At 40.6% G+C, this 27,801-nt stretch overlaps 1 protein-coding gene across 1 annotated transcript; it reads right to left on the bottom strand.

Annotated features, from left to right (window-relative positions):
• Positions 1-12,126: 12,126 nt before the first annotated feature.
• On the bottom strand, positions 12,127-13,441 carry MOS (MOS proto-oncogene, serine/threonine kinase; the record flags this gene model as incomplete). The annotated part of the gene is made up of 1 exon (XM_079902372.1): positions 12,127-13,441. The coding sequence occupies exon 1, from the start codon at positions 13,309-13,311 to the stop codon at positions 12,127-12,129; it is 1,185 nt and encodes a 394-aa protein (XP_079758498.1). The 5' UTR covers positions 13,312-13,441.
• Between the last annotated feature and the right edge of the window lie 14,360 nt (positions 13,442-27,801).

Raw genomic sequence — 27,801 nt, 5'->3', positions numbered from 1 at the left:
AAGATTCCCATCTGGATTTTGATAGGGATTGTGTTGAATTTGTAGATCACTTTCAGTAGTGTGGACATTCTTAGCAATATTAAAATCTTCCAATCCATGAACATGAGATGTCTTTCCATTTACCTGTGTCTTCTTTAATTTCTTTCAGCAATGTTCTGTAGTTTTCAGTGTACAAGTCTTCCACATCCTTGGCTAGATTTATTCCTAAGTATTTTGTTCTTTTTGATGTATTATAAATGGAGTTTTCTTCATTTCCTTTTCAGGTTGCTCACTGTTAATCTGTAGAAATGCAAGTGATTTTTGTGACTATTCATTTTTAAATAAATGTTTATATTACAAAGAATTTTTAGAAATTGGAAAAAAAGAGAAGTTTAAAAATGAAAGAACTAAACGAGACATCCACAGTCCCCCAGACAAACAAAACTTTGCTTTCAATCTTTTTCTCTGTATGTTTTAAGAAAAACGTGTTTATTTAAAAAAGGTAATAATCAAACTGATACAAAGTTTTGGATTCTGCCCTGTTCAGTTAACAATGTAGTACAGGTATTTCTATGTTATTACCACCATCATAATATTTTAAATCAACTGTGTGTTGTACTTTATTTAGTCATTCTGGACATTTACCTTGTTTTGAATCTTTCTCCAGAATAAATGACCCTTAGTGAACATTCTGTTAATTAAAATGCTTGTTTTGTAGTACTTTCTAAGATGGATTTCCAGAGACATAATTTTTGAGTCAGTGAATATAAATGTTTTCGAGAATCTTGATATATGTTGCCAAACTGCAGCTGCTTTCCAAAATATTGTGTTCTGTAGTGTCCCCAGCAGTGTATGGAAGATCCTGTTTTACCACAACTTCATTAGCATTAAGAATTTTGTGCATGTATGTACTTTTAAGACACCCTATTTTTAATTTGCAGTTCTTAGTACTTGTGAGATAACATTTTCCTCTTTTTCATATTTGTCCCCTAAATTTGTTTTCTTTATTGTGAATTGACTTTTCAAGATTTTGTTTTCCATTTCTTTATTAGGGCATGATGATTTTTCATTTTTTTATTTTTTTTTTCGGTACGCGGGCCTCTCACTGTTGTGGCCTCTCCCGTTGCGGAGCACAGGCTCCAGAGGCGCAGGCTCAGTGGCCATGGCTCACGGGCCCAGCCGCTCCACGGCATGTGGGATCCTCCCGGACTGGGGCATGAACCCGTGTCCCCTGCATCGGCAGGCGGACTCTCAACCACTGCGCCACCAGGGAAGCCCGATTTTTCATGTTTATTTGTAGGTGTTCTTTATAGAAAGAACATTAACCTTTTTTTTTCAGTCACATTTTGGCTAAATATTTTTCTCAGCCCATTGTCCATATTCTATTTATTCGTATTTTAATATCCAGAAGTTATAATTTTTATATAATTAAATCTGGCACTCTCCTTTATACATTTTTTCACTGCTTTTATAAGAGCTAAGAAATCCCTTCCAGGGACTTCCCTGGTGGTGCAGTGGTCAAGAATCCGCCTGCCAATGCAGGGGACATGGGTTCAAGACCTGGTCCAGGAAGATCCTACATGTTGCAGAGCAACTAAGCCCGTGCGCCACAACTACTGAGCCTGCACTCTAGAGCCCACGAGCCACAACTACTGAGCCAGCGTGCCACAACTACTGAAGCCCACACGCCTAGAGCCCGTGCTCCGCAACAAGAGAAGCCACCACAATGAGAAGCCCGTGCACCGCAACGAAGAGTAGGCCCCGCTCACTGCAACTAGAGAAAGCCCGCATGCAGCAACGAAGACCCAACGCAGCCAAAAATAAATAAATTTTAAAAACCCCAAAAACTGCTTAAAAAAAAAAAAAAGAAAAACAAAAACGAAATCCCTTCCTCCTGCAAATTTGTATTAACTATTCAATTCTATTTTCTTCCAGTTTTACAGATGCTCTCTAATCCATCTGGAAATGATTTTGGTATGTGGTATGTAAAGTATTTATTTAAAAAAATATATAGTTTTAGTAAAACTGTTGGTGGTAGGCTAAAAGCTCCTTGAAAACAGGAAGCATGACTGATTCACTCTTTGGTTTCCTCGACTTTCCCAGACAGAAGAATCACCAAACACAGCTACAGTCAGGAGAGATGGTCACCCCCTTCCCTCTGCTGGGAGACACTGGCTGGCTGTCCTCTGAGTGTCCTGACACCTCTCCAGGGGCTGCCCCCCAACAACACCTTCCACATTTGCAGGCAGGGAAAAGAGTACCCCAGCAGTTAGCCAGCAGCTGTTCTGAGTTCAGCTCTTTGTACACCCCTCCACCCTCTCCCCTGGCAGTATTTCCCGGAAGGCGCCTCCACAGAGCTTTCTCCTTCCGTCTCTAGGGTAGCCTAGGCTACTTTGCCCAGACATCCTCTTCAGGGTAAATTTCTTTTCCATTTGAACAGCTCCTCCACAGTTAAGGAGAAGCCATTATTTCCTGGTTACCTTTTTGTCTTTTTGATGGGGAGAGGCAGAGGGATTGTGGGAGGCAACCAACTAATACTCCCAACTTCTTAGTGATCTCTTCCATGACGGCTTTGAGCCTTTTTTCAAAGGAAATACCAATGGGGGCTCCTACTACTCTCATGCGTGCCTGAAGTTGTGAGTTCCAACTACAGGTCTGACTCTGGGACCCTCATTAAAGAATTAAGAAAAAAAAAACAAACAACAAAAAAACACCTCTTTAAAATTGGATTTTTATTGCCTAAGGAGGAATCTGCAAAATAAGGAGAGTGGGGAGAATGCAGATAAATGTAATCTAAAAGCTGTCCTCACATCCAATTAAAGCCAGTACTGGATAGCGGACCTGTTAGAAAATAGAACAATAAACTGTTGAATGTCCTCCATCATTTTCTCTCCTAACGTCCTAGTGGAAGGGCTGATAAGTACCAGAATGCCCAGAATATGGACAGCAAGAAAGCTAAAAGAGAAGATGCTAAACAATCCACTAATTGCATACTCAAGCCTGAATTTAATCGACTCTGTTGCAGAAACAAATTTGTCTTGGTAATTAATGGGTTATTCTAGCTCAAGTTACAGTAGCAGGAAATTCTGCAATAATTGTGGAAAGATACACTCCAGTGGACAGTGAATGATAGTCATGTGATCTACCCAGAGTAGACCAGAGTGACCCTTGTCATGACATTCGTTTGAGAAAACAGGCTATTTTCCTGCCTTAAAAAAGATTCTTATTGTTCATATCGTGTCAGAATTGACATTTCTTAAGGACTTAAAGATTACTCAGCGTTTGACAAATGTTTGGTCAGACTGACTGAGGAGCGTGTTCTGATATGATTCACCATTCCTGAAAGGGGGAACATCTACTTCCAGTTCTGAAGTCCGGGAAATTCTGTAACTTGAGTCCTCTGTAAGGGGACTTGCTCCTGGCGCCATTATTCTGTCAAGCATTTTCCTCCTTTCCCTTTAAGCTTCTTCTGGCTGCGCTCTATTATTCCATAGACCTTTAGGTTTTCCCTCTTTGTAATTTGATGCCCTATTCAGCAGTGTTCAGGAAGCTGTCCTGCCTTAGTTTAGTCCTTCTCAAAGGACTAAACTAAGCTTCTGCTTTCCTTAGCTGAATGGGGGGCTTGTTTTCTTTCTTTTAGGCTTTTGAGGGAGATGGTACTACTTTATTACTCTAGTAAAAAGAGAGTATGGATTTTCCATAGTGAGTTGATGCACACATATCAGAGTAATCAGAAGGAATATTTAGTTCAATCGCTTTGATATTGTTTGTTTCTTAAGATTCTTTTCATAGAGAAAGCACATTAAAACATGTCCCTATCTCCACCTTCTCCAAAGACACAGCCACACACTCAATTTCTTCTTTTTGTTTTTTAAATTTTGTTTTGATTTTCATCAGTTATACATGAATGTCAGTTGAAGAGTCAAATAATCGCACTAGAATTATTGCCCCCCAAAATCCCTCTAGGATGCCACACCAACTCTTAGAGTCTTGTTAACCACTTTTAACTCTCTTTTGCTGTCGGTTTTGGTGTCTAAGTCTCTGCACCTCTAAATAGTGTGCTTATGCAGACACTTGTTGAGTTTTTTAGTTTTAGGTATTATTTAGTGGTTTCTCTCTTTGGAAAATTAGGATTTAGTTTTTTCTCACTCCTATTCCTGTTACCTATAGTCATAATTCCCCTCCATTGAACCTTTCATCGTTTTTACGTTATAGCTTTTGTTAGATCAACATACAACATTGCATTATTAGAGCTATACACAGCTATTTTAAACTGAATCATTTCTTATGCAGCATTTGCTTTTCTTGTGTTGCCCAACTTTTCATGTCCCCTAAAGTTAGTAAACTTTTTGTTTCATTTGCCTTGTTTTCTCTGTACTCATCATTAAGTTAAATCCAAACTCTCCTCAAATTGTGGAAATGTTCCTTCAGTCCATTCAAACACAGATATTCATTTGTTTTATCGTCTTTGAGTCTTCGGACCTGCTCTAATCTGCACTAGTGCACGATTGACAGCTTGTCATCATTCCTCACCATCAGCCTTGGAGACTCCCTTTGTCTCTGTATTGTATTGATTTCCTGCATCCTATGTTTTCTTCTTCTTTGGTTTATACTCTTGCTTTAGTGGAGTAAACCCTCAGGTAGTTTGCTGAGAAAGGGTGCATAGTAGTAAATTTTTGAGACCTTGCATGTCTGGAGAGGTCTTTAGTCAGCTTGTCTATTCAGCTGATAGTTTGGCTGGGTATAGAATTCTAAGTTGGAAATGTTTTTCCCTCAGAATTTTATAAGTAGTAGCCTCTATTATCTTTTAGGATCCTTATCTCTGGTATGTGATCTGGATTTTTTTTAAAAATTTCTGGAAGCTTTTAGGACGTTCTCATTGCCCCTGCTGTTCTAAAATCTTATCGTGATATGCCTTCTTGTAGTGTGTTTTCATTCATTGTCTGGGAAATCAATATTACATCTTTTCAATCTGGAGAGTTTTGTTTCCTAAATTGTTGATACTTTTCTCCTATTTTCCATGTTTTCTCTTCCTGGAACTTCTAAAATTTGGATATTAGACTTCCCAGACTGAGCCTCCAATTGCCTTGTCTTGCTATTTTCAATATTTTACTTTTCTTCTCCTTTCTGAGAAAGTTGTTTATATTTATGTGTCAATTTTTCTAATGAATTTTAACTTATATTTTTATTGTAGCTTTAACTTCCAAGCGCTCTTTACTGTTTTCTAGGTTAAAAAAAATAGAACCTTGTTTTTTTCAAGTAGCCAATAGCTCCTTTTATATGTCTCTAAGGATAGTTAAGATTTTTTTGATCTTCCTCTTTCATATTAAAGGCTTTTTTATAAAAGAAATAAACCAAGCTGCCTGCTCCTGTTTAATAGTGGGGCACTAAAAGCTGACTGGTAACTGTGCACATGTGGATGTACCTTTAAGAACGAAAGCCCCACTGCTGCAGGGTATTCTGCCTGTTTTACTGGGGAATCTCCATTGTCAGTGTCTTGAGGTCTAGTTCCTTGAACTATTCATATTTCCCTGCCTAGAGGGTATTAGCTTGGTTGCCAGATTCTGTGAACTTAAACAGCCAATGCTAAGACTTTGGGGTATTCTATGGTATCACTCAGGTGGCATCTCAGGTTCAGGAGAACCTGAGATGCTGCCTCAGGATTAAGCTTTCTAAGGCATACTGAATTTACCAGCTTCCCAAATTTTGTTTCTGTAATTTTCTCTCTCATCCCCTTTGTCCTTGTGACTAAATGCTTTGAAAAATTTATCGGCTGTCACATATGAGGATATTAGGAGGGAGAAGAGAGAGATAAATGAGTATTTTTGCCCTTCATAATTCCCTGGACATTCCAACATTTTCCAAGACTGTCAGGCAATTTTAAATTTTGGAAATGTATTTAATATTATCAGTAATGAAATTGGTATCCACAACATCTTAAATTAAATTTAGTTTTGCATGACCTCGTCAACTAGAATGTAATATCAACTCTTGGGTCTATACTTCTCCTTCCTCCTGCTGTGCCTGGAGTGGTGCTGAGGATATGCTGGAGATGAAATATATGCATGCTGAATATGTGCATAAGCATTATCTTATAATCAGGTTTATGTGAAAGAAAGGAATAAGGACACTCTATAACTATCTCCTCTTATCAGCATTGGGCACCACATTATTTTTCTCAGATACCTTTTCTGTTTCCCTTTAAAAATCATCCCCAATGACACTATCCTAATATTTGCACCAAGTAATGCCCTCCAACAGCAGTTTTCTTGGTTGACTTTTATGAATTAGATAAAATACATCGTTTAAACATTTGAAATAATGAAGCTAAGAGTAGGGTATTCCCTGACATCACCACCATCTTATGTGGCAGAGTGGAATGGTTAAGGACATGGGTTCTGGCCCAATCACTTAGCTGTGTGACCCCGGGCAAGTTCTTAACCTCTCTGTGCTTTTCTCCTCAAATTTAAAAAGGAAATAATAATAATAGTAAATATGGGCTTCCCTGGTGGCACAGTGGTTGAGAGTCTGCCTGCCGATGCAGGGGACACGGGTTCGTGCCCCGGTCCAGGAAGATCCCACATGCCACGCAGCGGCTGGGCCCATGAGCCATGGCCGCTGAGCCTGCGCGTCCGGAGCCTGTGCTCCGCAACGGGAGAGGCCACAACAGTGAGAGGCCCACGTACTGCAAAAGAAAAATATAATAATAATAATAGGAAATATGATAGGGTAGTTGTGAGGATTTAATTTGATATATACGTAAAATACTTTACAGTTCCTGGTACATTATACTCAATAAATTTTAGCTCTGATGATGATGACTTTTCTGAGCAGCAAAGATAGTAATTGCAAGAGTGATGAGAGCTGTGAAGGAGACAGAGTGGAATCTGGATGTTCATCAGACGGATGCAGCTTAACCTGCGCACGTTTTGGTCTTTTTCCTTCAAAGGCCACAGCCCAGTCAGCTGCTCTCTGCTTTGAACCTGAGACAGGTCAGACAGAAATGAATTTCCCGGCACAGTGAAAAGCATGTTTACCATGATTTAACTGGCCCGAGGAAAGCTGGCTGAAGGTAATGACAGGGCTTTTATGTACCCGAGACAGGAGCTATTGGAAGAGAGGATTCAAGGTGGTTTAAGGAACACTTGTGCAGATTGAGGTTTAACTTCATTTTTAAATATTTGTTACTGTTGAATTCTATTAGTTTTGAATAGGCAATACATTCGTAGGGTTCAAACATCAAATTACTATAGAAGATATGAAGCGTAAACTCTCAAGAATATTCCCGCCTCACCTACCTCGTTTCCTACCGATAACCACTTTTATTTCATTTTTGTTTTTCCTTCTAAAGTTCTTATGCCAATACAAACAAATATGAACATGTATCCTTATTTTCCTTCTTTCTTTCACGAAAGGAAGCATAGTGTAGCATACTCATTTTCCTTCACCACTGTCTTACACGTTGCTTTTAATTTTAAAAATACATTATGCAGCTTTTTCCGTAACAGTAAAAGCCTTATTTATTCTCTGTGTTCATGTGCACTGTGTTTTATTATATGGATGTCTTGTCATCTAACCAGCTCTGATTGATGGATACTTGACTTGCTTTCAATCTTTTGCTGCTACAGAAATGCTGCAGTGAATGAACGTGTGCATATACCCATGAGTGTATCAACAGGACAAATTTCCAGCAGTAGAATTACTGGATCACAGGATAAATGATTTTGTAATTTAAATAGATGTAACCAAATTACTTTCCATAAAGTTTATAGCAACTTGTATTGTAATTAGCAATATCTGGGAGGGCCTAATTCCCCATGTCTCACCAATTATACCTGTCAAATTTAAATAGATGTAACCAAATTACTTTCCATAAAGTTTATAGCAACTTGTATTGTAATTAGCAATATCTGGGAGGGCCTAATTCCCCATGTCTCACCAATTATACCTGTCAAATTTTTAGACTTTGGTGATGTTTTCATTTTCCGTAATGGATAATAGTATCTCTAATTAGTAGTTCTTATCTATTTAAGGATTATTCATGTTTCTGTTTCTGTGAACTCATTGTTCGTGCTTTGTCTTTTCCTTATCAAATTCTAAGAGCTCTTTTTATATTAGGGAGATTTGCTTTTTGCTATGATTTGAAGTGCTATGATTTGAAGTACAAATAGTCTTCCCCTAGTTTGTCGTTTCTCTTTGACCTTACTCGTACTGTTAATTTTTCTCCACGCAAATATATTCCCTCTTTTTGTAGTTGAGACTATCAATTGTTTCTTTTATGACTTTGGAAAGATTTTCCCACTCTAATGTTAAAAAGAAATTTCCACTTTTCTTCTGGTACTTCCCATGACTTCATTTTTACACTTAAATCTTTGACCTATTGAGAACTTATCCTAGTGTATGTTGTGAGATCTAATTTTGGTTCCAGTTGGCCACACAGGTGTCCCAACATAATGCCATTGAAAAGTTCATCTTTTCTCCACTGTCTTTCTTATATACTAATTCCCATATTTGAGTGTTTGAGTCTTTTTTCTGAACATTCTGTTCTGTTTCAATGCCCTGTGTATTCATTTCCATTACTTAGTTTTTATACTACATATATATACTACATATTAATATCTGATAGAGTTATGCACCTTTATTGCTCACCTATTTCTGAATTTTTCTGGCTCTGTTTCTTTATTTTCCATATAAATTTTAGAGTCAGTTTGTCTGGTTTCCAATTAGAGGTATATTTTACACATACATATATAGTTTTACATATATATAAAATTGGAATTTTTTTGTTCTTTTCCTAACTTTGACTCATATGCTTAATTCATTTGTTTTTATTCTTTCTTTTTTCAGTTTTACTTGAGACTACACATTTTCTTTGACTTTGTTCTCCCATGGGTTCCAATATAAGTGTTTTCATTATTGTTGCTCTGGAGGGGACCTGCAGTTCTGATTAGCATTTCATTTTGACACACAGTTACTTAAGAGTTTTAAAATCTCCAGAAAAAGGATCTTCTTCTTTTCTTATTTTGTTAAAAGTTTAATTTTATTTCTGTTTACTATTTTTAGGTTTTGGAATTTGAGGTTTTGTTCATGGTATAGGTCAGTTTTTGATGGGTGCTTGAAAAGAAGCTATAGTTATCTTTGTAGGGTCTTGAATGTCACATGTATCCTGTTGATTTTGTAACAATCACACGTATCCTATTGATTTTGTCAGTCTTCTGCATCATCCCTTATTTCATGCCCATCTAATCTGTTTTGGACAGAATGAAGGAAATTAGTCTCCTATGAACAGTGTTTCCATTTGCCCTTACACTGCTTGTTATTTCTAGTCTTTGAAAATTGTTACTATGGTATTTGGTTCACAGTTATTCCTTTTATGTCTTTATTGTGAATTGCATTCTTTAACATTATTAACTCTCCTTCTTTGGCTTCAATTCCATTCCATCCTAGGATAAAATCGTGACTCCTACTTTTGGAGTAAAAGGAGTTTATCTCACAGCACAGAGCTTTTCTTTTAATAGGTGAGTTAAGCCATTTACAGTTAATGAAATCTGACATTTTGTATTATTGTGTTTATGGTTTAGAGTGTTGTCTTTCAGTCTGTGTTTGGTTCTTTTGCCTTTTGTTTTGGTACTTCTGCTTTTGAGGAAGCATGTTTGTTGTATTTTTGTTCTGTTATTTCCCTGTCTGTAATGTCCTCAGACTTAGACCATCTCTGCGGGCTTACTTGTATGGACAGTGACAACATTGATGACTTGTGTCTGTTTCCCTCTCCCCTCCTCCACCCCAGTTTAAGTCAGTGGTATTTTTAATACTTCTCTTTGTTCTGTTAAATATGCTTTTACCTCTGACTTGATTTGTCTACTTTAGATAATTTCCTGTGACTTAGCATTTCCAAATGCACAGTCCATGGGCTTATTCTGCGTCCTATCTGGGTAGTCTTCCTACACCTCAAAGACCTCCTTTCTCTGCAACCACAAAGACCATATTTGTTTCCTTGAAAAATGGCCTTTTTGTGGGTTTCTCCAGGCAGCCACACCTTTTTCTCCCTCCAAGCTAACTGGGCTCAGGAGGCTTCTGTGTCTCGTGCCTCCTGCCCCACACCTGGTGACCCTCTCATTTTGCTACATGTTTCCGAGTTCTGCCGTGGCTAGACCCTCCTCAGCACTCTTTGTTCCTTCTTTCCCTCCCAAGTCTCGTAAGCTCAGCCCCGTTTGATCTCAGGAGTTTCACCCCAACTTTTGCACTCCACGTGGCCATCTGCTCTTCAGAGAATCTATTTTGCTATGTCCTTCTGGGATCTGCCACTGATAGGTCCCTGGGTCCTCCCCTGAGCTACCCACACGGCTCCCTGCGTTCTTTCCCTACAGGGTCTCTCCAGTCATTAGGCATCACTACTGACATTTGGAATCTGTACATTTTCTGTGTCTCCTAGTGTCCCTGACTATGTGGTTTACAAGGTCCCTTCCCTTGTTCTCTTTGTCACTCTGAATGGTTCCCAGGAGAAGGGAAGATATTTGAGTCTAAGTTTTGGCCATGTTCATTCAGGGAAGTGAATTCTGGACTTTAATATTTTTAGTAGGGATCCTTCTATAGCTGTCAGTCTGGAATGAGATATTCAGCATAGTTAGAATCTTCTTTTAACACACCTGGTAGAACAAACTGACCCACTGTGATTTTTTTTTTTTTTATCCATTGTATTTTAAACTTGCCAACATGAACTCCTGTTGCTACAGTACACAGAGGGAAGCATTTGTTGGTGTTGGTCTATGGCTGGTTTGTCCCCAGCTTCATAGACAGAGCTGGCAGCACTGTACCAATATTATACACAGTCATGACGGCTCCCTTTTGCTTCCCTCAAGAACAGTTCTAAATCATGACCTCACTCTGTAGACCCTCTACCCTTAATCACTCTTAACTGAAAAACAATAGAAGTCCACAGATGAGAACTTCCCCAGTCCCCTTCTTCCTGCTTAAAATCTTACCTGTGGTAGCAGTTGTCCTGCCCTCTTTTGCTCACATCCAGGAGGAGATGCTTTCTCTCCAAGGCTACAGTCTCTTTCCCTGGGCATTACTTTTCATTTCTTCCACAAGTTCTTAAACTTCATCAGTTATCTGTCTCCTCTTGCTTCTTTCACAGATAAATTCACTGACTTTATCCTAAAAGTAAACTAAACCAAATCAACAATTTCAAAACATTTCGGTGTACCTTACCCTTTTAAAGGTTTCTGCTTCTCTCTTCTCATTAACAGTCCAAACACAGCTTCTACATCAAGCCCTTGCTGAAAGTGCTGTTGCCCAGTGGAAGTCAGCTTTGTCCTAATGACAAGGTCCAGGCAACTCATTCTTTTAAACCCATGTACCAGCAGCCATGGCCTTGATTTCTTGGGTGGGCAGTCTGGCTCTCCTTTTCTGCTCTCCTCCATCCCAATGTTAAATTTTACTGTTCCTCGGGGTCATCATTTCTTCTCACATCATATAATCTTTCCTTGTTGTGTCATCTACTTTTGTGTCCAAATAACAGGAAAAGGGACCCAGTTTCGAAGTATTTTAAAGTATATTTAAGTGTTTTATTTTAGCAAAATGTTTCTACTCATGGAATGTACAGGTGCAAAATATCCTAAGAACTCATTAAAAACATTATTCCTTTAAAAATAAATTTATCTCAATTTGTAAATTGTTATGTGTGAAGGTCATTACAAACAAGTAGCTGTTTTGCGGGGGGAGGAGGAGGGAAACAAATCTTTTTTTTAAAAAGTTTTTACTTATTTGGTATGGGAGCAAGTAAACTGTTAATCGTTTAAATTTAGGTATGGAGCATATTATTCGAACTTACAGAAAATTTTGGCATTTTCCAATTCAGTTCTGTTTTGGACAAAGTGGTTTTTATCAATAACAGATTTGAATAAGTGCAATACTATGGAACTGTTGAAGTATCTGTAAAGGGATAAGGTTAGGTCCTAAGTACCACCAGGACTACTAGACTTGTAGCTCTGCTGTTTGTCTCAGAAAAAGCATTTGAGACGAAAGGAGTTTTTAGGAACTTTATTTTCTAAAAATTCATCCTACTATATGTTTTTTCGTACATCTTGACTTCGTTAAAAATGAATAGAAACAAAGACAAAAGCTTATCTGGATGCAGGTTTAGAGTCAGCCCAATTCAGCTTTTAAAGCGCGAAGGTCCACCAGCAGGAGTTCGGCACTTGGCCGCTGCGAAGCCCTGGCCCCCCAGCAGCGCTGGATGACGTTCTCCAGCTTCTTCCCGGGGATGGAGGCGGTGAAGACGGCCGCCGAGAGGGCCGGGCGAAGGTCGTAGGCCACCACGGCGTAGAGCACGTGCTGTCGCTCCCCCGAGTAGGGCGCCTCCCGGGTGGTCATCTGCCAGAGCGTGATGGCGAAGGAATAGATGTCCGCTCGGGGCGTGACGGGCTCTCCTTTCAGGAGCTCCGGCGCTCGGTGGGTGTAGGTGCCGCCCAGGTGGTGAGGGGCCCGCAAGCACAGCACATCTTCTAGCCTCGCGGAGCAGCCGAAGTCACCGATTTTGCAGACGTCCTGCTCGCTGATCAGAATATTGGCCGGCTTGAGGTCCAAGTGCACGATGCTCTGTGAGTGAAGGAAGAGCAGGCCGCTGACCACATCCAGGGAGTACTTGAGACACTTTTCCAGCCCCAGCTGCTCCCCGGCGCCGCAGGCAGGCCCCTGGTCCTCGGGGCAGCCGGTGGCGCCGTAGATGACCTGGTGCAGAGTGACGTCGCCCCCGAACTCCATGATGATGGTCCCCAGGCTGTCGAAGCCCGCGGGCGCGCGCGTGCTGGCCGCTACCACGCGCACTATGTTGGCGTGGCGGAGCCGAGCGATGTTGAGCTCGGCCCAGAAGCTGCGCCGGGAGGCTAGCCGGTTCTTGGTGCGCTTGCTCACCTGCTTGATGGCCACGGGCACGCCGTGGTAGGTGGCCTTGTACACGGAGCCGAAGCCGCCGGCTCCCAGCCTGCGCAGCAGGCGCACCTGCTCCCAGTCGATGGAGCACCAGGCCAGCCGGCGCGGGAGGCGGGGAGCCCGGGGCGGGGTGCCCCCCGCCAAGAGCCTGCCTGCCGGCCCCGGGAGCTCGCAGGGGCTGCTGCAGGGCCGCGAGTCCCCCGACGGGGACAGGTCGCCCGGCAGGTGAGGGCGCCGCGGGAGAGGCGAGGGCATCCCTCCGGCCGCGTGGACCCCGCCGGGGCGCAGGTGAGCGGGCAGGGCAGAGGAGACCCCGCGGGCCTGCAGGCGTCGCTGGCTGCCGCCGCCTCTGCTCCACTCCAGCGTTTGTCTCCTCTGTCTTCCCCAAATGAGCCCCATCTGTGCTGGTACTCAGCGAGGGATTTTATCAGATGGGGAAACAGCCTGAACGAAGCACGACAATCCCATTCAGATGAAAGCATTTCCCTTCAACGCTTAAAGTGCATTCGTATAAAAAGAAGCCCTGGAGAAGGGTGCACCGGATAAACCGCCCCGAGCGGCCCCAGGCCTCACCCCTCTTTTACACAATTTCTTTAATTATTATAAAGCAGGCTTCTTTCCCCCAAGTCTCATCCGCTGAGCGTCATCAGTCCTCAGACTAAAGAGACCACAACAGTGCAATGAAATGTTTTCACACTTTGCAGGCTATAATGATTGTCAGTTTATTCTCCAGCTGCATTAAATCACTTCCAGCAGTTATCGACAGGAAGAATTGAAACACGAACAGCTGACATTTGTTGAACCGATTACAGGGAAAATTAGGTGCAACGTTCATATAGGGATAAAAAATGGTAATCTGAAAGTAATCGATCCAAACAGAATCACTGATACAGGTCAAAACACAAGCCCCCTAAATTCATCGGAGAAAGGAAAATGCAGCTTACGTAGCAAATTAGCAAGATTTTTTTTTCCACATCTTTATTGGAGTATAAATCCTTTACAATGTTGTGTTAGTTTCCGCTATACAACAAAGTGAATCAGCTATATTCTTAGCAACCTATCAACTCCCTAGCAGCCCTTCAGGTCCACCCAGCCAGCTCACTTGCAGAAGAGATTCTAGGCTTCTCAACAAATGACTTACAGAAGTTTTGAAGCAGTTTTGAAGGTAGAGGAGGAAAAAGCACAAAAATGATTCAGAGCCATGACCAGAGCTTCAAATAATAACAAATATGAGAGAATCCCAGGAGAGGAAAAATCCGAAGAAATAAAAGCGGCACAGAATCATATAATGTGGAAAACCAGATGTTGAAATTAAATCCAGGGTTGTGCTGTCCAGCTGTAAGTTCTTCCGTTCTAATTTTTATAATAAAAAAACAATTTTCATTCCATACCTTTGGAACAAAGACTGACAATGTTACCCTGTTCGAGAAAAAACAAAGGAAAATGAAAGGATCTACCTTTTGAAAAATCAAATGGTAAAGTTCTGTCCTGACTTACTGCACTTAGAGCATGTAGGTGATGTGTAACCACATTTTTCTAATGATAGGTCTATGCTTCTGAAGTATATTTGTTCCAAGAAGATGTTAATAAACACAGTCCATTTACATAAGCCATTGAAAGTCCTTTGAGCCCTAGGATAAGATTTCTGTTCTATCAATATGTTACTCCTCTGACTTAGCATGTGTTATCACGTATAATATTCAACCTGTTTGAGCCTCAACCTTTTTACTTAAGAAATTAGGATAATTATTAAAGTAAACTTTTTTATTTTGGAACAAAGTTTGGGGAGCCCTGTCTGGAGTAATAACAAAAAACTAAAAAATGTAAACTATGAAATATTTTAGTAGAAATGCAGTTGTGTCAAACCTGACATATGAAAGGATGGCAGTGAATAGAGTAAAATAAGAAAGTAACAAAATTATATTCTGTAAGTCTATATTACAAACTCTATTTAATAGCCATCGTATAGTTGGAATTATAATCTAGGTCTCTGAAACTGTTATATGGTATCGGGAATGCTGTGAATATTAGCCAGATAAGAGCAGTGGAGTGCCTTAACCTTCTTGGTATTACACACAATGCAAAATGATGTGACTTATTATAATATAATCTTTATTTTTAAGATAATAGCATAAACAATTCATTCTTCACAGTTTGACTTTATTATTTACATAAAATGTAAGGTATTAATGAAAATAATGGTACTCTGTCCATTCACAAATCCCAAGTTCATTAGCTCCATCATCTGCCAATCTGCCCAAGAGTATTTAATTGAATATCCAATCTCTGGGGCCAAATGGCCTGGGTTTCTTACTGTGCCCCAGTTTCCTTGTCTGCAAAATGAGGAAAATATGCCTACCTCAGGATTGTTGTCAAGATTAACAGAGTTCCAAATACTATCAGGGCCTGATTAGTAATACCTAAATGCTAATTATTATTTATGAAACTCATAAAAAGATGTATATGGGATTATAATAATAAGATCTGTCAGACAATATTGGTTTAAAATGTACCCTACCAGGGCTGAAGTAACATCATTTTATCATGTTAAACCAATTTAAAGTTTAATTAGAGTATTTTTTTCTGCACTTAAGTTTTGTTTGAGGTTAAAGACATAAGGGCATGTTGCCTTATTGTTATACACTAAAGATATGGAGGGTTCACACTGATCTGATCAAATGCAGTAACTTTGTCATCCTGAAATAAATTAGGCAAAGAATAAGACATGTTGAAAACAGAGGATGCACTGTCTCCCCTAGAATTGCAGATGAAACACAGGAAAGTCGAGGGACTGGGCACCTACAGGTAAGAAAAGGCTCTCAGGTTCTAAGAGTAAATAGAGGCTTGACATTTTCTGCTCTTTGACTGACAGCCTGGCTGTGAAGAGATCCTTCAGCATCTGGCAAGTGACAGCATATTTATCACAAGATGTGACAACAGGTGACAGAATTAATAGCTTATTGAATTTGATTTCAATCACAGAGACTGAGGGCAGCGCTGGTTGGAGGAGTGTCTGCATACAAGTATTACATGCTTTAAAGATTTTGTTTGAGAACCTCTACTTGGGGTAAAAATTCTAATATCATTTTGTAAATAATAGTTATTATATATTATCTTATTTTTTTAAAAAAATTATTTATTTATCTGGCTGCTCTGGGTCTTACTTGCGGCATGCAGGATTTTTGTTTCCACCTGTTGAATCTTTAGTTGTGGCATTCGGGATCTAGTTCCCTGACCAGGAATAGAACCCTGGCCCCGTGCATTGGGAGCGCAGAGTCTCTTTGTTTTTGAATTTTTTGAATTTAATTTTATTTATTTTTTTATACAGGAGGTTCTTATTAGTTATCCATTTTATACATATTAGTGTACATATGTCAATCCCAATCTCCCTATTCATCACACCACCACCACCACCCCACCACTTTCCCCCCTTGGTGTCCATATGTTTGTTCTCTACATCTGTGTCTATTTCTGCCCTGCAAGCTGGTTCATCTGTACCATTTTTCTAGGTTCCACATATATGTGTTAATATTTGTTTTTCTCTTTCCGACTTCACTCTGTATGACAGTCTCTAGATCCATCCACGTCTCTACAAATGACCCAATTTTGTTCCTTTTTATGGCTGAGTAATATTCCATTGTATATATGTACCATATCTTCTTTATCCATTCGTCTGTCAATGGGCATTTAGGTTGCTTCCATGTCCTGGCTATTGTAAATAGTGCTGCAATGAACATTGGGGTCCATGTTTCTTTCTTTTTTTTTTTTTTTTTGTGGTATGCGGGCCTCCCACTGTTGTGGCCTCTCCCGTTGCAGAGCACAGGCTCCAGACGCGCGGGACCAGTGGCCATGGCTCACGGGCCCAGCCGCTCCGCAGCACGTGGGATCCTCCCAGACCAGGGCATGAACCCGTGCTCCCTGCGTCGGCAGGCGGACTCCCAACCACTGCGCCACCAAGGAAGTCCCCCATGTTTCTTTTTGAATTATGGTTTTCTCTGGGTATATGCCCAGTAGTAGGATTGCTGGTTCATATGGTAATTCTATTTTTAGTCTTTTAAGGAACCTCCATACTATTCTCCTAAGTGGCTGTATCAATTTCCATTCCCACCAGCAGTGCAAGAGGGTTCCCTTTTCTCCACACCCTCTCCAGCGTTTGTTGTTTGTAGATTTTCTGATGATACCCATTCTAACTGGTGTGAAGTGATACCTCATTGCAGTTTTGATTTGCATTTCTCTAATGATTAGTGATGTTGGAGCATCCTTTCATGTGTTTGTTGGCAGTCTGTATATCTTCTTTGGAGAAATGTCTATTTAGGTCTTCTGCCCATTTTTTGATTGGATTGTTTGTTTTTTTAATATTGACCTGCATGAGCTGTTTATATATTTTGAAGATTAATCCTTGGTCCGTTGATTCGTTTGCAAATATTTTCTCCCATTCTGAGGGTTGTCTTTTTGTCTTGTTTGTAGTTTCCTTTGCTTTGCAAAAGCTTTTAAGTTTCATTAGGTCCAATTTGTTTATTTTTGTTCTTATTTCCATTACTCTAGGAGGTGGGTCAAAAAAGATCTTGCTGTGATTTATGTCAAAGAGTGTTCTTCCTATGTTTTCCTCTAAGAGTTTTATAGTGTCCGGTCTTACATTTAGGTCTCTAATCCATTTTGAGTTTATTTTGTGTACGGTGTTAGGGAGTGTTCTGATTTCATTCTTTTACGTGTAGCTGTCCAGTTTTCCCAACACCACTTATTGAAGAGACTGTCTTTTCTCCATTGTATTTCCTTGCCTCCTTTGTCATAGAATAGTTGCCCATAGGTGTGTGGGTTTATCTCTGGGCTTTCTGTCCTGTTCCATTGATCTATATTTCTGTTTTCGTGCCAATACCATATTGTCTTGATTACTGTAGCTTTGTAGTATAGAATGAAGTCAGGGAGCCTGATTCCTCCAGCTCCGTTTTTTTCCCTCAAGACTGCTTGGGCTATTTGGAGTCTTTTGTGTCTCCATACAAATTTTAAGATTTTTTTGTTCTAGTTCTGTAAAAAATGCCATTGGTAATTTGAAAGGGATTGCATTGAATCTGTAGATTGCTTTGGGTAGTAGAGTCATTTTCACAATATTGATTCTTCCAATCCAAGAGCATGGTATATCTCTCCATCTGTTTGTATCATCTTTAATTTCTTTCATCAGTGTCTTATAGTTTTCTTCATACAGGTCTTTTGTCTCCCTAGGTAGGTTTATTCCTAGGTATTTTATTCTTTTTGTTGCAATGGTAAATGGGGGTGTTTCCATAATTTCTCTTTCAGACTTTTCATCATTAGTATATAGGAATGCAAGAGATTTCTGTGCATTAATTTTGTATCCTGCAACTTTACCAAATTCATTGATTAGCTCTAGTAGTTTTCTGGGTGTCATCTTTAGGATTCTCTATGTATAGTGTCATGTCATCTGCAAACGGTGACAATTTTACTTCTTCTCTTCCAATTTGTATTCCTTTTATTTCTTTTTCTCCCCTGATTGCCGTGGCTAGGACAAAGCTATGTTGAATAATAGAGGCGAGAGTGGACATCCTTGTCTTGTTCCTGATCTTAGAGGAAATGCTTTCAGGTTTTCACCATTGAGAATGATATTTTCTGTGGGTTTGTCATATATGGCCTTTATTATGTTGATGTAGGTTCCCTCTATGCCCACTTTCTGGAGAGTTTTTATCATAAATGGGTGTTGCATTTTGTCAAAAGCTTTTTCTGCCTCTATTGAGATGATCATCTGATTTTTATTCTTCAATTTATTAATATGGTTTATCACATTGATTGATTTGCGTATATTGATATTGAAGAATCCTTGCATCCCTGGGATAAATCCCAATTGATCATGGTATATGATCCTTTTAATGTGTTGTTGGATTCTGTTTGCTAGTATTTTGTGGAGGATTTTTGCATCTATATTCATCAGTGATATTGGTCTGTAATTTTCTTTTCTTGTAGTATCTTTTTCTGGTTTTGGCATCAGGGTGATGGTGGCCTCATAGAATGAGTTTGGGAGTGTTCCTTCCTCTGCAATTTTTTGGAAGAGTTTGAGAAGGATAGGTGTTAGCTCTTCTCAACGTTTGATAGAATTCACCTGTGAAGCCATCTGGTCCTGGACTTTCATTTTTTGGAAGTTTCTTTTTTTTTTTTTGCAGTATGTGGGCCTCTCACTGTTGTGGCCTCTCCTGTTGTGGAGCACAGGCTCTGGACGCGCAGGCTTAGTGGCCATGGCTCACGGGCCCAGCCGCTCTGCGGCATGTGGGATCTTCCCGGACCAGGGCACGAACCCGTGTCCCCAGCATCGGCAGGCGGACTCTCAACCACTGCACCACCAGGGAAGCCCTGTTGGAAGATTCTTAATCACAGTTTCAATTTCATTCCTTGTGATTGGTCTGTTCATATTTTCTATTTCTTCCTGGTTTAGTCTTGGAGGGTTATCCCTTTCTAGGAATTTGTCCATTTCTTCCAGGTTGTCCATTTTATTGGCATAGAGTTGATTGTAGTAGTCTCTTAGGATGCTTTGTATTTCTGCGGTGTCTGTTTTAACTTCTCCTTTTTCATTTCTAATTTTATTGATTTGAGTCCTCTCCCTCTTTTTCTTTCTGGCTAATGGTTTATCAATTTTGTTTATCTTCTCAAAGAACCAGCTTTTAGTTTTATTGATCTTTGTTTCTATTTCATTGAGTTCTGCTCTGATCTTTATGATTTCTTTCCTTCTACTTACTTTGGGTTTTGTTTGTTCTTCTTTCTCTAGTTTCTTTAGGTGTAAGGTTAGATTGTTTATTTGAGATTTTTCTTGTTTCTTGAGGTAGGCTTGTATTGCTATAAACTTCCCTCTTAGAACTGCTTTTGCTGCATCCATAGGTTTTGGATTGCCATGTTTTCATTGTAATTCATCTCTAGGTATTTTTTGATTTCCTCAGTGAACTCTTGGTTATTTAGTAACGTGTTGTTTAGCCTCCATGTGTTTGTGTTTTTTACATTTTTTTCTCTGTAATTGATTTATAATCTCATAGCATTGTGGTAAGAAAAGATGCTTGATATGATTTCAATTTTCTTAAATTTACTGAGGCTTGATCTGTGACCCAAGACGTGATCTATCCTGGAGAATATCCATGTGCACTTGAGAAGAAAGTGTAATCTGTTTCTGGATGGAATGTCCTGTAAGTATCAGTTAAATCTATCTGGTCTATTGTGTCATTTAAAGCTTGTGTTTCCTTATTAATTTTCTGTTTGGATGATCTGTCCATTGGTGTAAGTGAGGTGTTAAAGTCCCCCTCTATTATTGTGTTACTGTTGATTTCCTCTTTTGTAGCTGTTAGCAGTTGCCTTATGTATTGAGGTGCTCCTAAGTTGGATGCATGTATATTTATAATTGTTATATCTTCTTCTTGGACTGATCCCTTGATCATTATGTAGTGTCCTTCCTTGTCTCTTGTAACAGTCTTTATTTTAAAGTCTATTTTATCTGATATGAGTATTGCTACTCCAGCTTTCTTTTGATTTCCATTTGCATGGAGTATCTTTTTCCATCCCCTCACTTTCAGTCTGTATGTGTCCCTAGGTCTGAAGTGGGTCCCTTGTGGACAGCATATATATGGGTCTTGTTTTTGTATCCATTCAGCAAGCCTGTGTCTTTTGGTTGGAGCATTTAATCTATTCACGTTTAAGGTAATTATCAATATGTATGTTCCTGTTACCATTTTCTTAATTGTTTTGGGTTTGTTTTTGTAGGTCCTGTTCTTCTCTTGTGTTTCCCACTTAGAGAAGTTCCTTTAGCATTTGTTGTAGAGCTGGTCTGGTGGTGCTGAATTCTCTTAGCTTTTGCTTGTCTTAAAGCTTTTTATTTCTCCATCGAATCTGAATGAGATCCTTGCCAGGTAGAGTAATCTTGGTTGTAGGTTCTTCCCTTTCATCACTTAAATATATCATGCCACTCCCTTCTGGCTTGTAGAGTTTCTGCTGAGAAATCAGCTGTTAACTTTATGGGAGTTCCCTCGTATTTTATTTGTCATTTTTCCCTTGTTGCTTTCAATAATTTTTCTCTGTTTTTAATTTTTGTCAGTTTGATTACTATGTGTCTCAGCATATTTCTCCTTGGGTTAATCTTGCCTGGGACTGTCTGTGCCTCCTGGACTTGGGTGGCTGTTTCCTTTCCCACGTTAGGGAAGTTTTCGACTATAATCTCTTCAAATATTTTCTCGGGTCCTTCCTCTCTCTCTTTTCCTTCTGGGAGCCCTATAATGCAAATGTTGTTGTGTTTAATATTGTCCCAGAGGTCTCTTAGGCTGTCTTCATTTCTTTTCATTCTTTTTTCTTTATTCTGTTTTCCTGGCATTGAGTTCCACAATTCTGTGTTCCAGATCACTTATCCGTTCTTCTGCCTCAGTTTTTCTGCCATTGATTCCTTCTAGTGTAATCTTTATTTCAGTTATTGTATTGTTCACCTCTGTTTGTTTGTTCTTTAATTCTTCTAGGTCTTTGTTAAACATTTCTTGCATCTTCTCAATCTTTGCCTCCATTCTTTTTCCGAGGTCCTGGATCATCTTCACTATCATTATTCTGTATTCTTTTCTGGAAGGTTGCCTGTCTCTGCTTCATTTAGTTGTTTTTCTGGGATTTTATCTTGTTCCTTCATCTGGTACATAGCCCTCTGCCTTTTCATCTTGTCTGTCTTTCTGTGAATGTGCTGCAGGACTGTAGTTCTTCTTACTTCTGCTGTCTGCCTTCTGGTGGATGAGGCTATCTAAGAGGCTTGTGCAAGTTTCCTGATGGGAGGGACTGGTGGTGGGTAGAGCTGTGTGTTGTTCTGGTGGGCCGAGCTCAGTAGAGCTCAGTAAAACTTTAATCCGCTTGTCTGCTGATGGGTGGGGCTGGGTTCCCTCCCTGTTGGTTGTTTGGCCTGAGGCCACCCAACACTGGAGCCTACCCGGCTCTTTGGTGTGGCTAATGGTGGACTCCAGGAGGGCTCATGCCAAGGAGTACTTCCCAGAACTTCTGCTGCCAGTGTTCTTGTCCCCACGGTGAGCCACAGGCACCCCCTGCCTCTGCAGGAGACCCTCCAGCACTAGCAGGTAGGTTTGGTTCAGTCTGGGAGCGCAGAGTGTTAACCACTGGATCACCAGGGACATCACTATCCTAATTCTTAATTACAGTGTAGAATTCCAATTTTAAGCCTTTGGGTGTTATATTTCTTTTTGAGCTTGCCTATGCTTTAAAAAATTAGGTGTATTTGCTTAAAACCCATTCTTATAATTTTAGCTTTATACAAATACATATATAGTTATATACATTCCACCAAAGGAGTAAACACAAAGTTGTGTTTTACAGCACCCCAGTGCTTTTTGGAAGTAAGGCAGTTTTTAAGTTGGTAAAAACAGAATTGCTTACAGTCTTGTGTGTGTGTGTCTGGATGGATGAATAGATAGATGATAGGTTTTGTATATATACATGTAATTCTTTCTAGTGATTAAAAATTGCCTTACTCGCTATCTCTTATTAGATTAAAACTTTAAAAATATGACTTTTTAATCTATTTATATCTATATAAAATATATAGTATGTCTTCTCAATGCCTCTTATTAGATTAAGACCTTTTAAATTTGAAATGCAAACAATTCCTTTCTCATCTGACCTTCTGCAATCTAGACTAATCCGAGGAGAGATTTACTTCATGTTCATGTATTCTGAAATACTTAACTGTTCTATAATGGACAAAAGGAATGTTCTCATTATTTCTAGGGCATGCCTCCTTAACAGCATGAGGATTTCAGTGCTCATGCTTTAAAGCTTAATCTTATATGAGATAAAGAACTAGTACTTCTGTAGTGACGATCCTGGCACCACTGGTCCACATGTTTGGAAGTGGAACATCAGGAAACTTGGAACTCCACACAAGATGATTTTAGATGAGTCTGGCAGAGGAGGAGCCCAAGTATTAGAAGGTCTTTAGGGCTTGTTGAGATCGGGGAGCCTGGGGTACAGTCTCAGTGGGTCCTATTTGGGCAGGAGGTGGAGAAAGAACCTTCTGGAGGGCTTCCCCTCAATATTTCTCTCAACGTGTTTAGTGTGGTTTTGGCCGCTTTCTTGGTAGCTTGTGTCAGAGCCTCGTCTCCTCTTTCCGTGATACTGTGAATCAATCTGGTTGTCATGGTGATTTCCCTGGGTTTCTTTCAGATGTTTCAGTATATCATAGTCCCAGGATTCATAAAGGGGAAATTAAAATTTGGGGTCATCTCTAGTGTGACTATTGTGGATTTTAGAGACCACTCACTGTGATGGGCTGGTACTAGCAGAAGAAAGCTGGAAAATCCTTTCTGACATTCAGACATGGTGGTGCCCATGTTGTGTCAATCTAGCCTAGGAAGGAAAACAGGATATTAAATCCCTTTATTGGCTGTCACAGGAAAGATATAAAAAGGGTGTGTGTGTGTGTGTGTGTGTGTGTGTGTGCGTGTGAAACAGAGGCTAGACAAAAAGATTTCATTTCTGATTCTTACCTGAGGCTAGAGGCTGCTGAACTCAACAGAGTTGAGTACTGGGTCCTTACGTGGTGACCTAAGACAGCAAAGGGCAGGTGGGGAGGGGAAGACAGAAGCTTCTAAAGGTCAATTCTGCAGCCTCACGGCTGAGCTCAGGCCCCCTGCTGCAACAAGTTCTGCTGACCATGCAGAATTCTCGTGGAAATAAAGATCGCGGTCTCAGACTTTAAGATTCCATCACTTACTACTAATCGGTACTCAGAACGAAGAAATAGAGAAGCATACACACATCAGGGGCTTCACTCCCTGGCCTTCTCTGGACCTTTGGCTTGCTCTTTTAATCACCTTTTTGTGAAACAAATGCGAGGAACTTAATTTAGCAACTTCAGCAACCCACTTACTTGGGCAACTCAACATTTCTGAGAATTATTTTTGCGTGTGTGCAAGGGTCGCCTATGAAACAATGAAGGATGTAAAAGTGGGTCCCTGTGTCATACGGGAGTTGTGGGTGCTTCTGGGAGGAATGAGTAGAATCTTTACCTAAACATTTCCTAGAGCTTCAACTCAGGATACCAGCGAGCACTTACTAAATGCAGTTGACCCCTGAATAGCATGGTTTTTTGGATGTGCAGGTCCACGTAAATGTGGATTTTTCCCAATAAATACATTCTACAATACTACATGATTCATAGTTGGTTGAATCTGAGAACGTGGAACCTCAGATATGGAGGGATGACTGTAAAGTTATACGTGGAGTTTTGGCTGCATGGGGGTTGTTGCCCCTCACCCCACGACGTCCAAGGGTCAAGTGTATATGTTCCTTTATTCACAGAAACATTTGATTTTAGGCTTTTGTATGTATTAGATCACTACTGTATAATTTTAAACTGTCCGTGGACAGATCGACTGGAGGCTGATTTGGGGTTTATATGTCCCAATTAACACTGACACATTTCAAAAACCATTAATTTACAAATTACCAAAAAAGAACAGCATGGTCTCTTCCAAAATTGAGTGTGATCCCAGCTCTCGCCTACAGACAATGTCCAATTACATGACCAGATGTTATTAATAACTTGCCTTCATATTGGCCCCCGCATTCAGCCCAACCCAAGGAAGGGGGTGGCTACACAATAATTTGTCCCAGATGACCCCATAGAAGATAGCAGACAGGCGGTAACTTGTGTTATTTTCTCCAAAAGGAATAGCGTTGAGTTGGCACGTTAGCAAGCGTGTTGATCCAGGTGAAGCAGAATCGTGGCTCCAACTTTGAACAACAGCTAAAGTCAGAAGAAGCAGGGTCAGGGAAGCATAGTAGAAGATATGAAATTACTATAAATCTTCGTTTTGTTCAATTTTTGTTTTTGTTTTCTGGCCATGCCATGTGACATGTGGGATCTTATTTCCCCGACTAGGGATCGAACCCTTACCCGCTGCAGTGGAAGCGCCGAGCCCTAACCACTGGACCTCCAGGGAAGGCCCATATAAATCTTCATTTTAAATGGCTTTGGGTTTTAGATTGTATTGTCCCTTGCTCAGTTCTGTGTTTCCATTGCTTTTAACTTATGCTTTCCTATTGTTTGGTTTGTTGCATAATTAACCCTACACTCTATTTTCCATGTTTGTACACCGACCCCCAATCAATATATTATCAATGTAATAGATAATTATAATACTTGAATCTAGTTTAGGACATAAGTTTATTTTTTAAATATTTATTTTATTTATTATCATTTATTTTTGGCTGCATTGGGTCTTCGTTGCTGCACGCTGGCTTTCTCTAGTTGTGGTGAGCGGGGGCTATTCTTCGTTGCAGTGTGGGAGCTTCTCGTTGCGGTGGCTTCTCTTGTTGCGGAGCACGGGCTCTAGGCGCACAGGCTTCAGTAGTTGTGGCACACAGGCTCAGTAGTTGTGGCTCCTGGGCTCTAGAGCGCAGGCTCAGGAGTTGTGGTGCACAGGCTTAGTTGCTCCACGGCATGTGGGATCTTCCTGGACCAGGGTTCCAACCCATGTCTCCTGCATGGGCAGGCGAATTCTTAACCACTGCGCCACCAGGAAAGCCCTAGGACATAAGTATAAATTCCATTGCACCACCTTATGACACAAACTGGGGAGTGTATACATCAAATTATCATTGCTTTTGGTGGTGTTACAGGGAGAGAGAAGATTGCATTAGCCGGATTCATAAAAGCTTACAAAAATTAGGGGGATTTAGGATAATCTTTCAATACAGAAACAAAATTAGGCATAACATTGACACAGCAGGAATAGCTTCATTCAATTTACTACAATGCACAGTTAACCACTGTATTAGTTAGCCTTCTCAGGTTCCCAAAAGTAGTAGAAACCAACTTAAGCAAAAAGAAGTTTATTGGAAAGATTTTGCAGGGTCACGGACTCAGTAGGAACCTGAAGAACCATGCGCAGCAGTGGGCAAGAACCAGGACTTTTCTGCAGAACCAGGAAACATGAACCACTGTATCAGCCTGGGCAGAAGAGCAGGGCCAGATGCAAACTGTTGGGCTGAGTGTCCCTCAGTCATTTTTTTAGTCTTAGGATGGAGCAGCCCACAGGTCAATTTTGTTCACTTTTCTCCCCTCCTGGTGGTACAGCATGGGGAAAACTAGAACATGAGGCTTTGGTTCCCTCTGCGGGAAGCAGGCACCTGGATATACTGTTTCAATCAGACCATGAAACATTGTGGGGAGAAGTAATTTCTCAAAAGGAAAAGAAACAAACTTATGGTTGCCAAGGGGGGAGCAGGGGTGGGGTGGATTGGGAGATTGGGGTTGAGGTATATACACTACTATGTATAAAATAGATAACTGGGCTTCCCTGGTGGCACAGTGGTTGGGGGTCCGCCTGCCGATGCAGGGGAAACAGGTTCGTGCCCCGGTCCGGGAGGATCCCACATGCCGCGGAGCAGCTGGGCCCGTGAGCCATGGCCGCTGAGCCTGCGCGTCCGGAGCCTGTGCTCCGCAACGGAAGAGGCTACAACAGTGAGAGGCCTGCGTACAGCAAAAAAAAAAAAAAAAAGATAACTAATGAGAACCTGCTGTATAGCACAGGGAACTCTACTCAGTGCTCTGTGGTGACCTGAATGGAGGGGATATATGTATACGTATAGCCGATTCACTTTGCTGTACGACAGAAACTAACACAACATTGTAAAGCAACCATACTCCAGTAAAATTAATTAAAAAAAGGAAACCAATGTGTTGTTAGGAAAGTCTAGATATTGTGCAGCCAAAAGATGACAGGTTTCCTCTACAGTCTCCAGGGGACCTGTCTCTGGCAAACCCAGGGCAATAAGGGGGGCACGGAGGTAAAAACTACCCTAGTGTGTCTATGTCCTATGTTCAGCTATGATGATGCTCAGTCCTCTGGCACCCTCGTGCTGTTTCATGTTCATAGTTTGGGCTGCGGGAGAGGATTCTAAAGACTGCTGCTCTTATAACGGTCCCTTCCAACTGTGCTCTCCACCCATTCAGACTTTTCAAGGGTAGTCCTTCAGGATTATAATAAATCAGTTCTTATGCTACTCTTGGGAAGGGGAAGACTATCACAGGGTAGCCACCAGGCACGTCTGAGCCACTTGGAGTGTTAGCACAATTTAATCATTTGGGGCACTAACTTCTCCATAAGTTCCAATGGTTAAGGGGTTCTTTTAATTTGTTAGGGTCTCCAGGCCTGCCTAATCATCATATTCTGTTTCTCTTGGCCACAATGATTGATTCAGTGAGTCTCAGTTTAGGGAATTTTCTAGAGCAGTGAAGAAATAGTACCTTTAAGAGAATGCTTACCTGAGAGAGAAGGGAATGCAGAATAAAGCAGAGATGGAGGTCTATGAACAATGTTTGAATGCTTAGGAGTAATTCTGCACGAAGCAAGCACTTCTCATGGACACATCATTTATGTGATTCAGAAAATAAATTACATTCGGGGAAATGGTGGGTGTCAGGATGTCCCAGGAGTGATTGACATAGAATTTCCCTCAAGGTTGGTGAGATGTGAGTTCACCACCATCTCGCTTTCTCACTTGTTACCCAGGGGCAACCCTTTTCAACTTTTAAAACTGTGTATTGGGATTCGCCCCCGTCTGGCACCCGCTGCTGCAGCTGTACCAGGCTAGAGTGGGTGGTTGGTCTAGCCTAGCTCATAGCTAGCGTCTTGGGTTTGCCTTTCACTTTTCTTCTTGGAATTCTCTTTGCCTCTCTCTTGGTTTGGATGGACTTTTTCCTGAATCCTACGCCTTCCTCATCTGCTTTATTTTCTTGTTTTGGTGGAACACATCCTCCAATAACTTACTGAGGAAGCTTACGTGGGAGACAAGTTTTTTCAGTCCCTACGTGTCTGATGATGTATTTTACCCTGACATTTGATTAATAATTTG

Source organism: Stenella coeruleoalba (assembly GCF_951394435.1).
Source record: "Stenella coeruleoalba genome assembly, chromosome: 17".
Classification (NCBI taxonomy): Eukaryota; Metazoa; Chordata; class Mammalia; order Artiodactyla; family Delphinidae; genus Stenella; species Stenella coeruleoalba.
The sequence above is the reverse complement of the archived record's forward strand: the minus strand, read 5'-3'. Positions and strand labels throughout refer to the sequence as shown.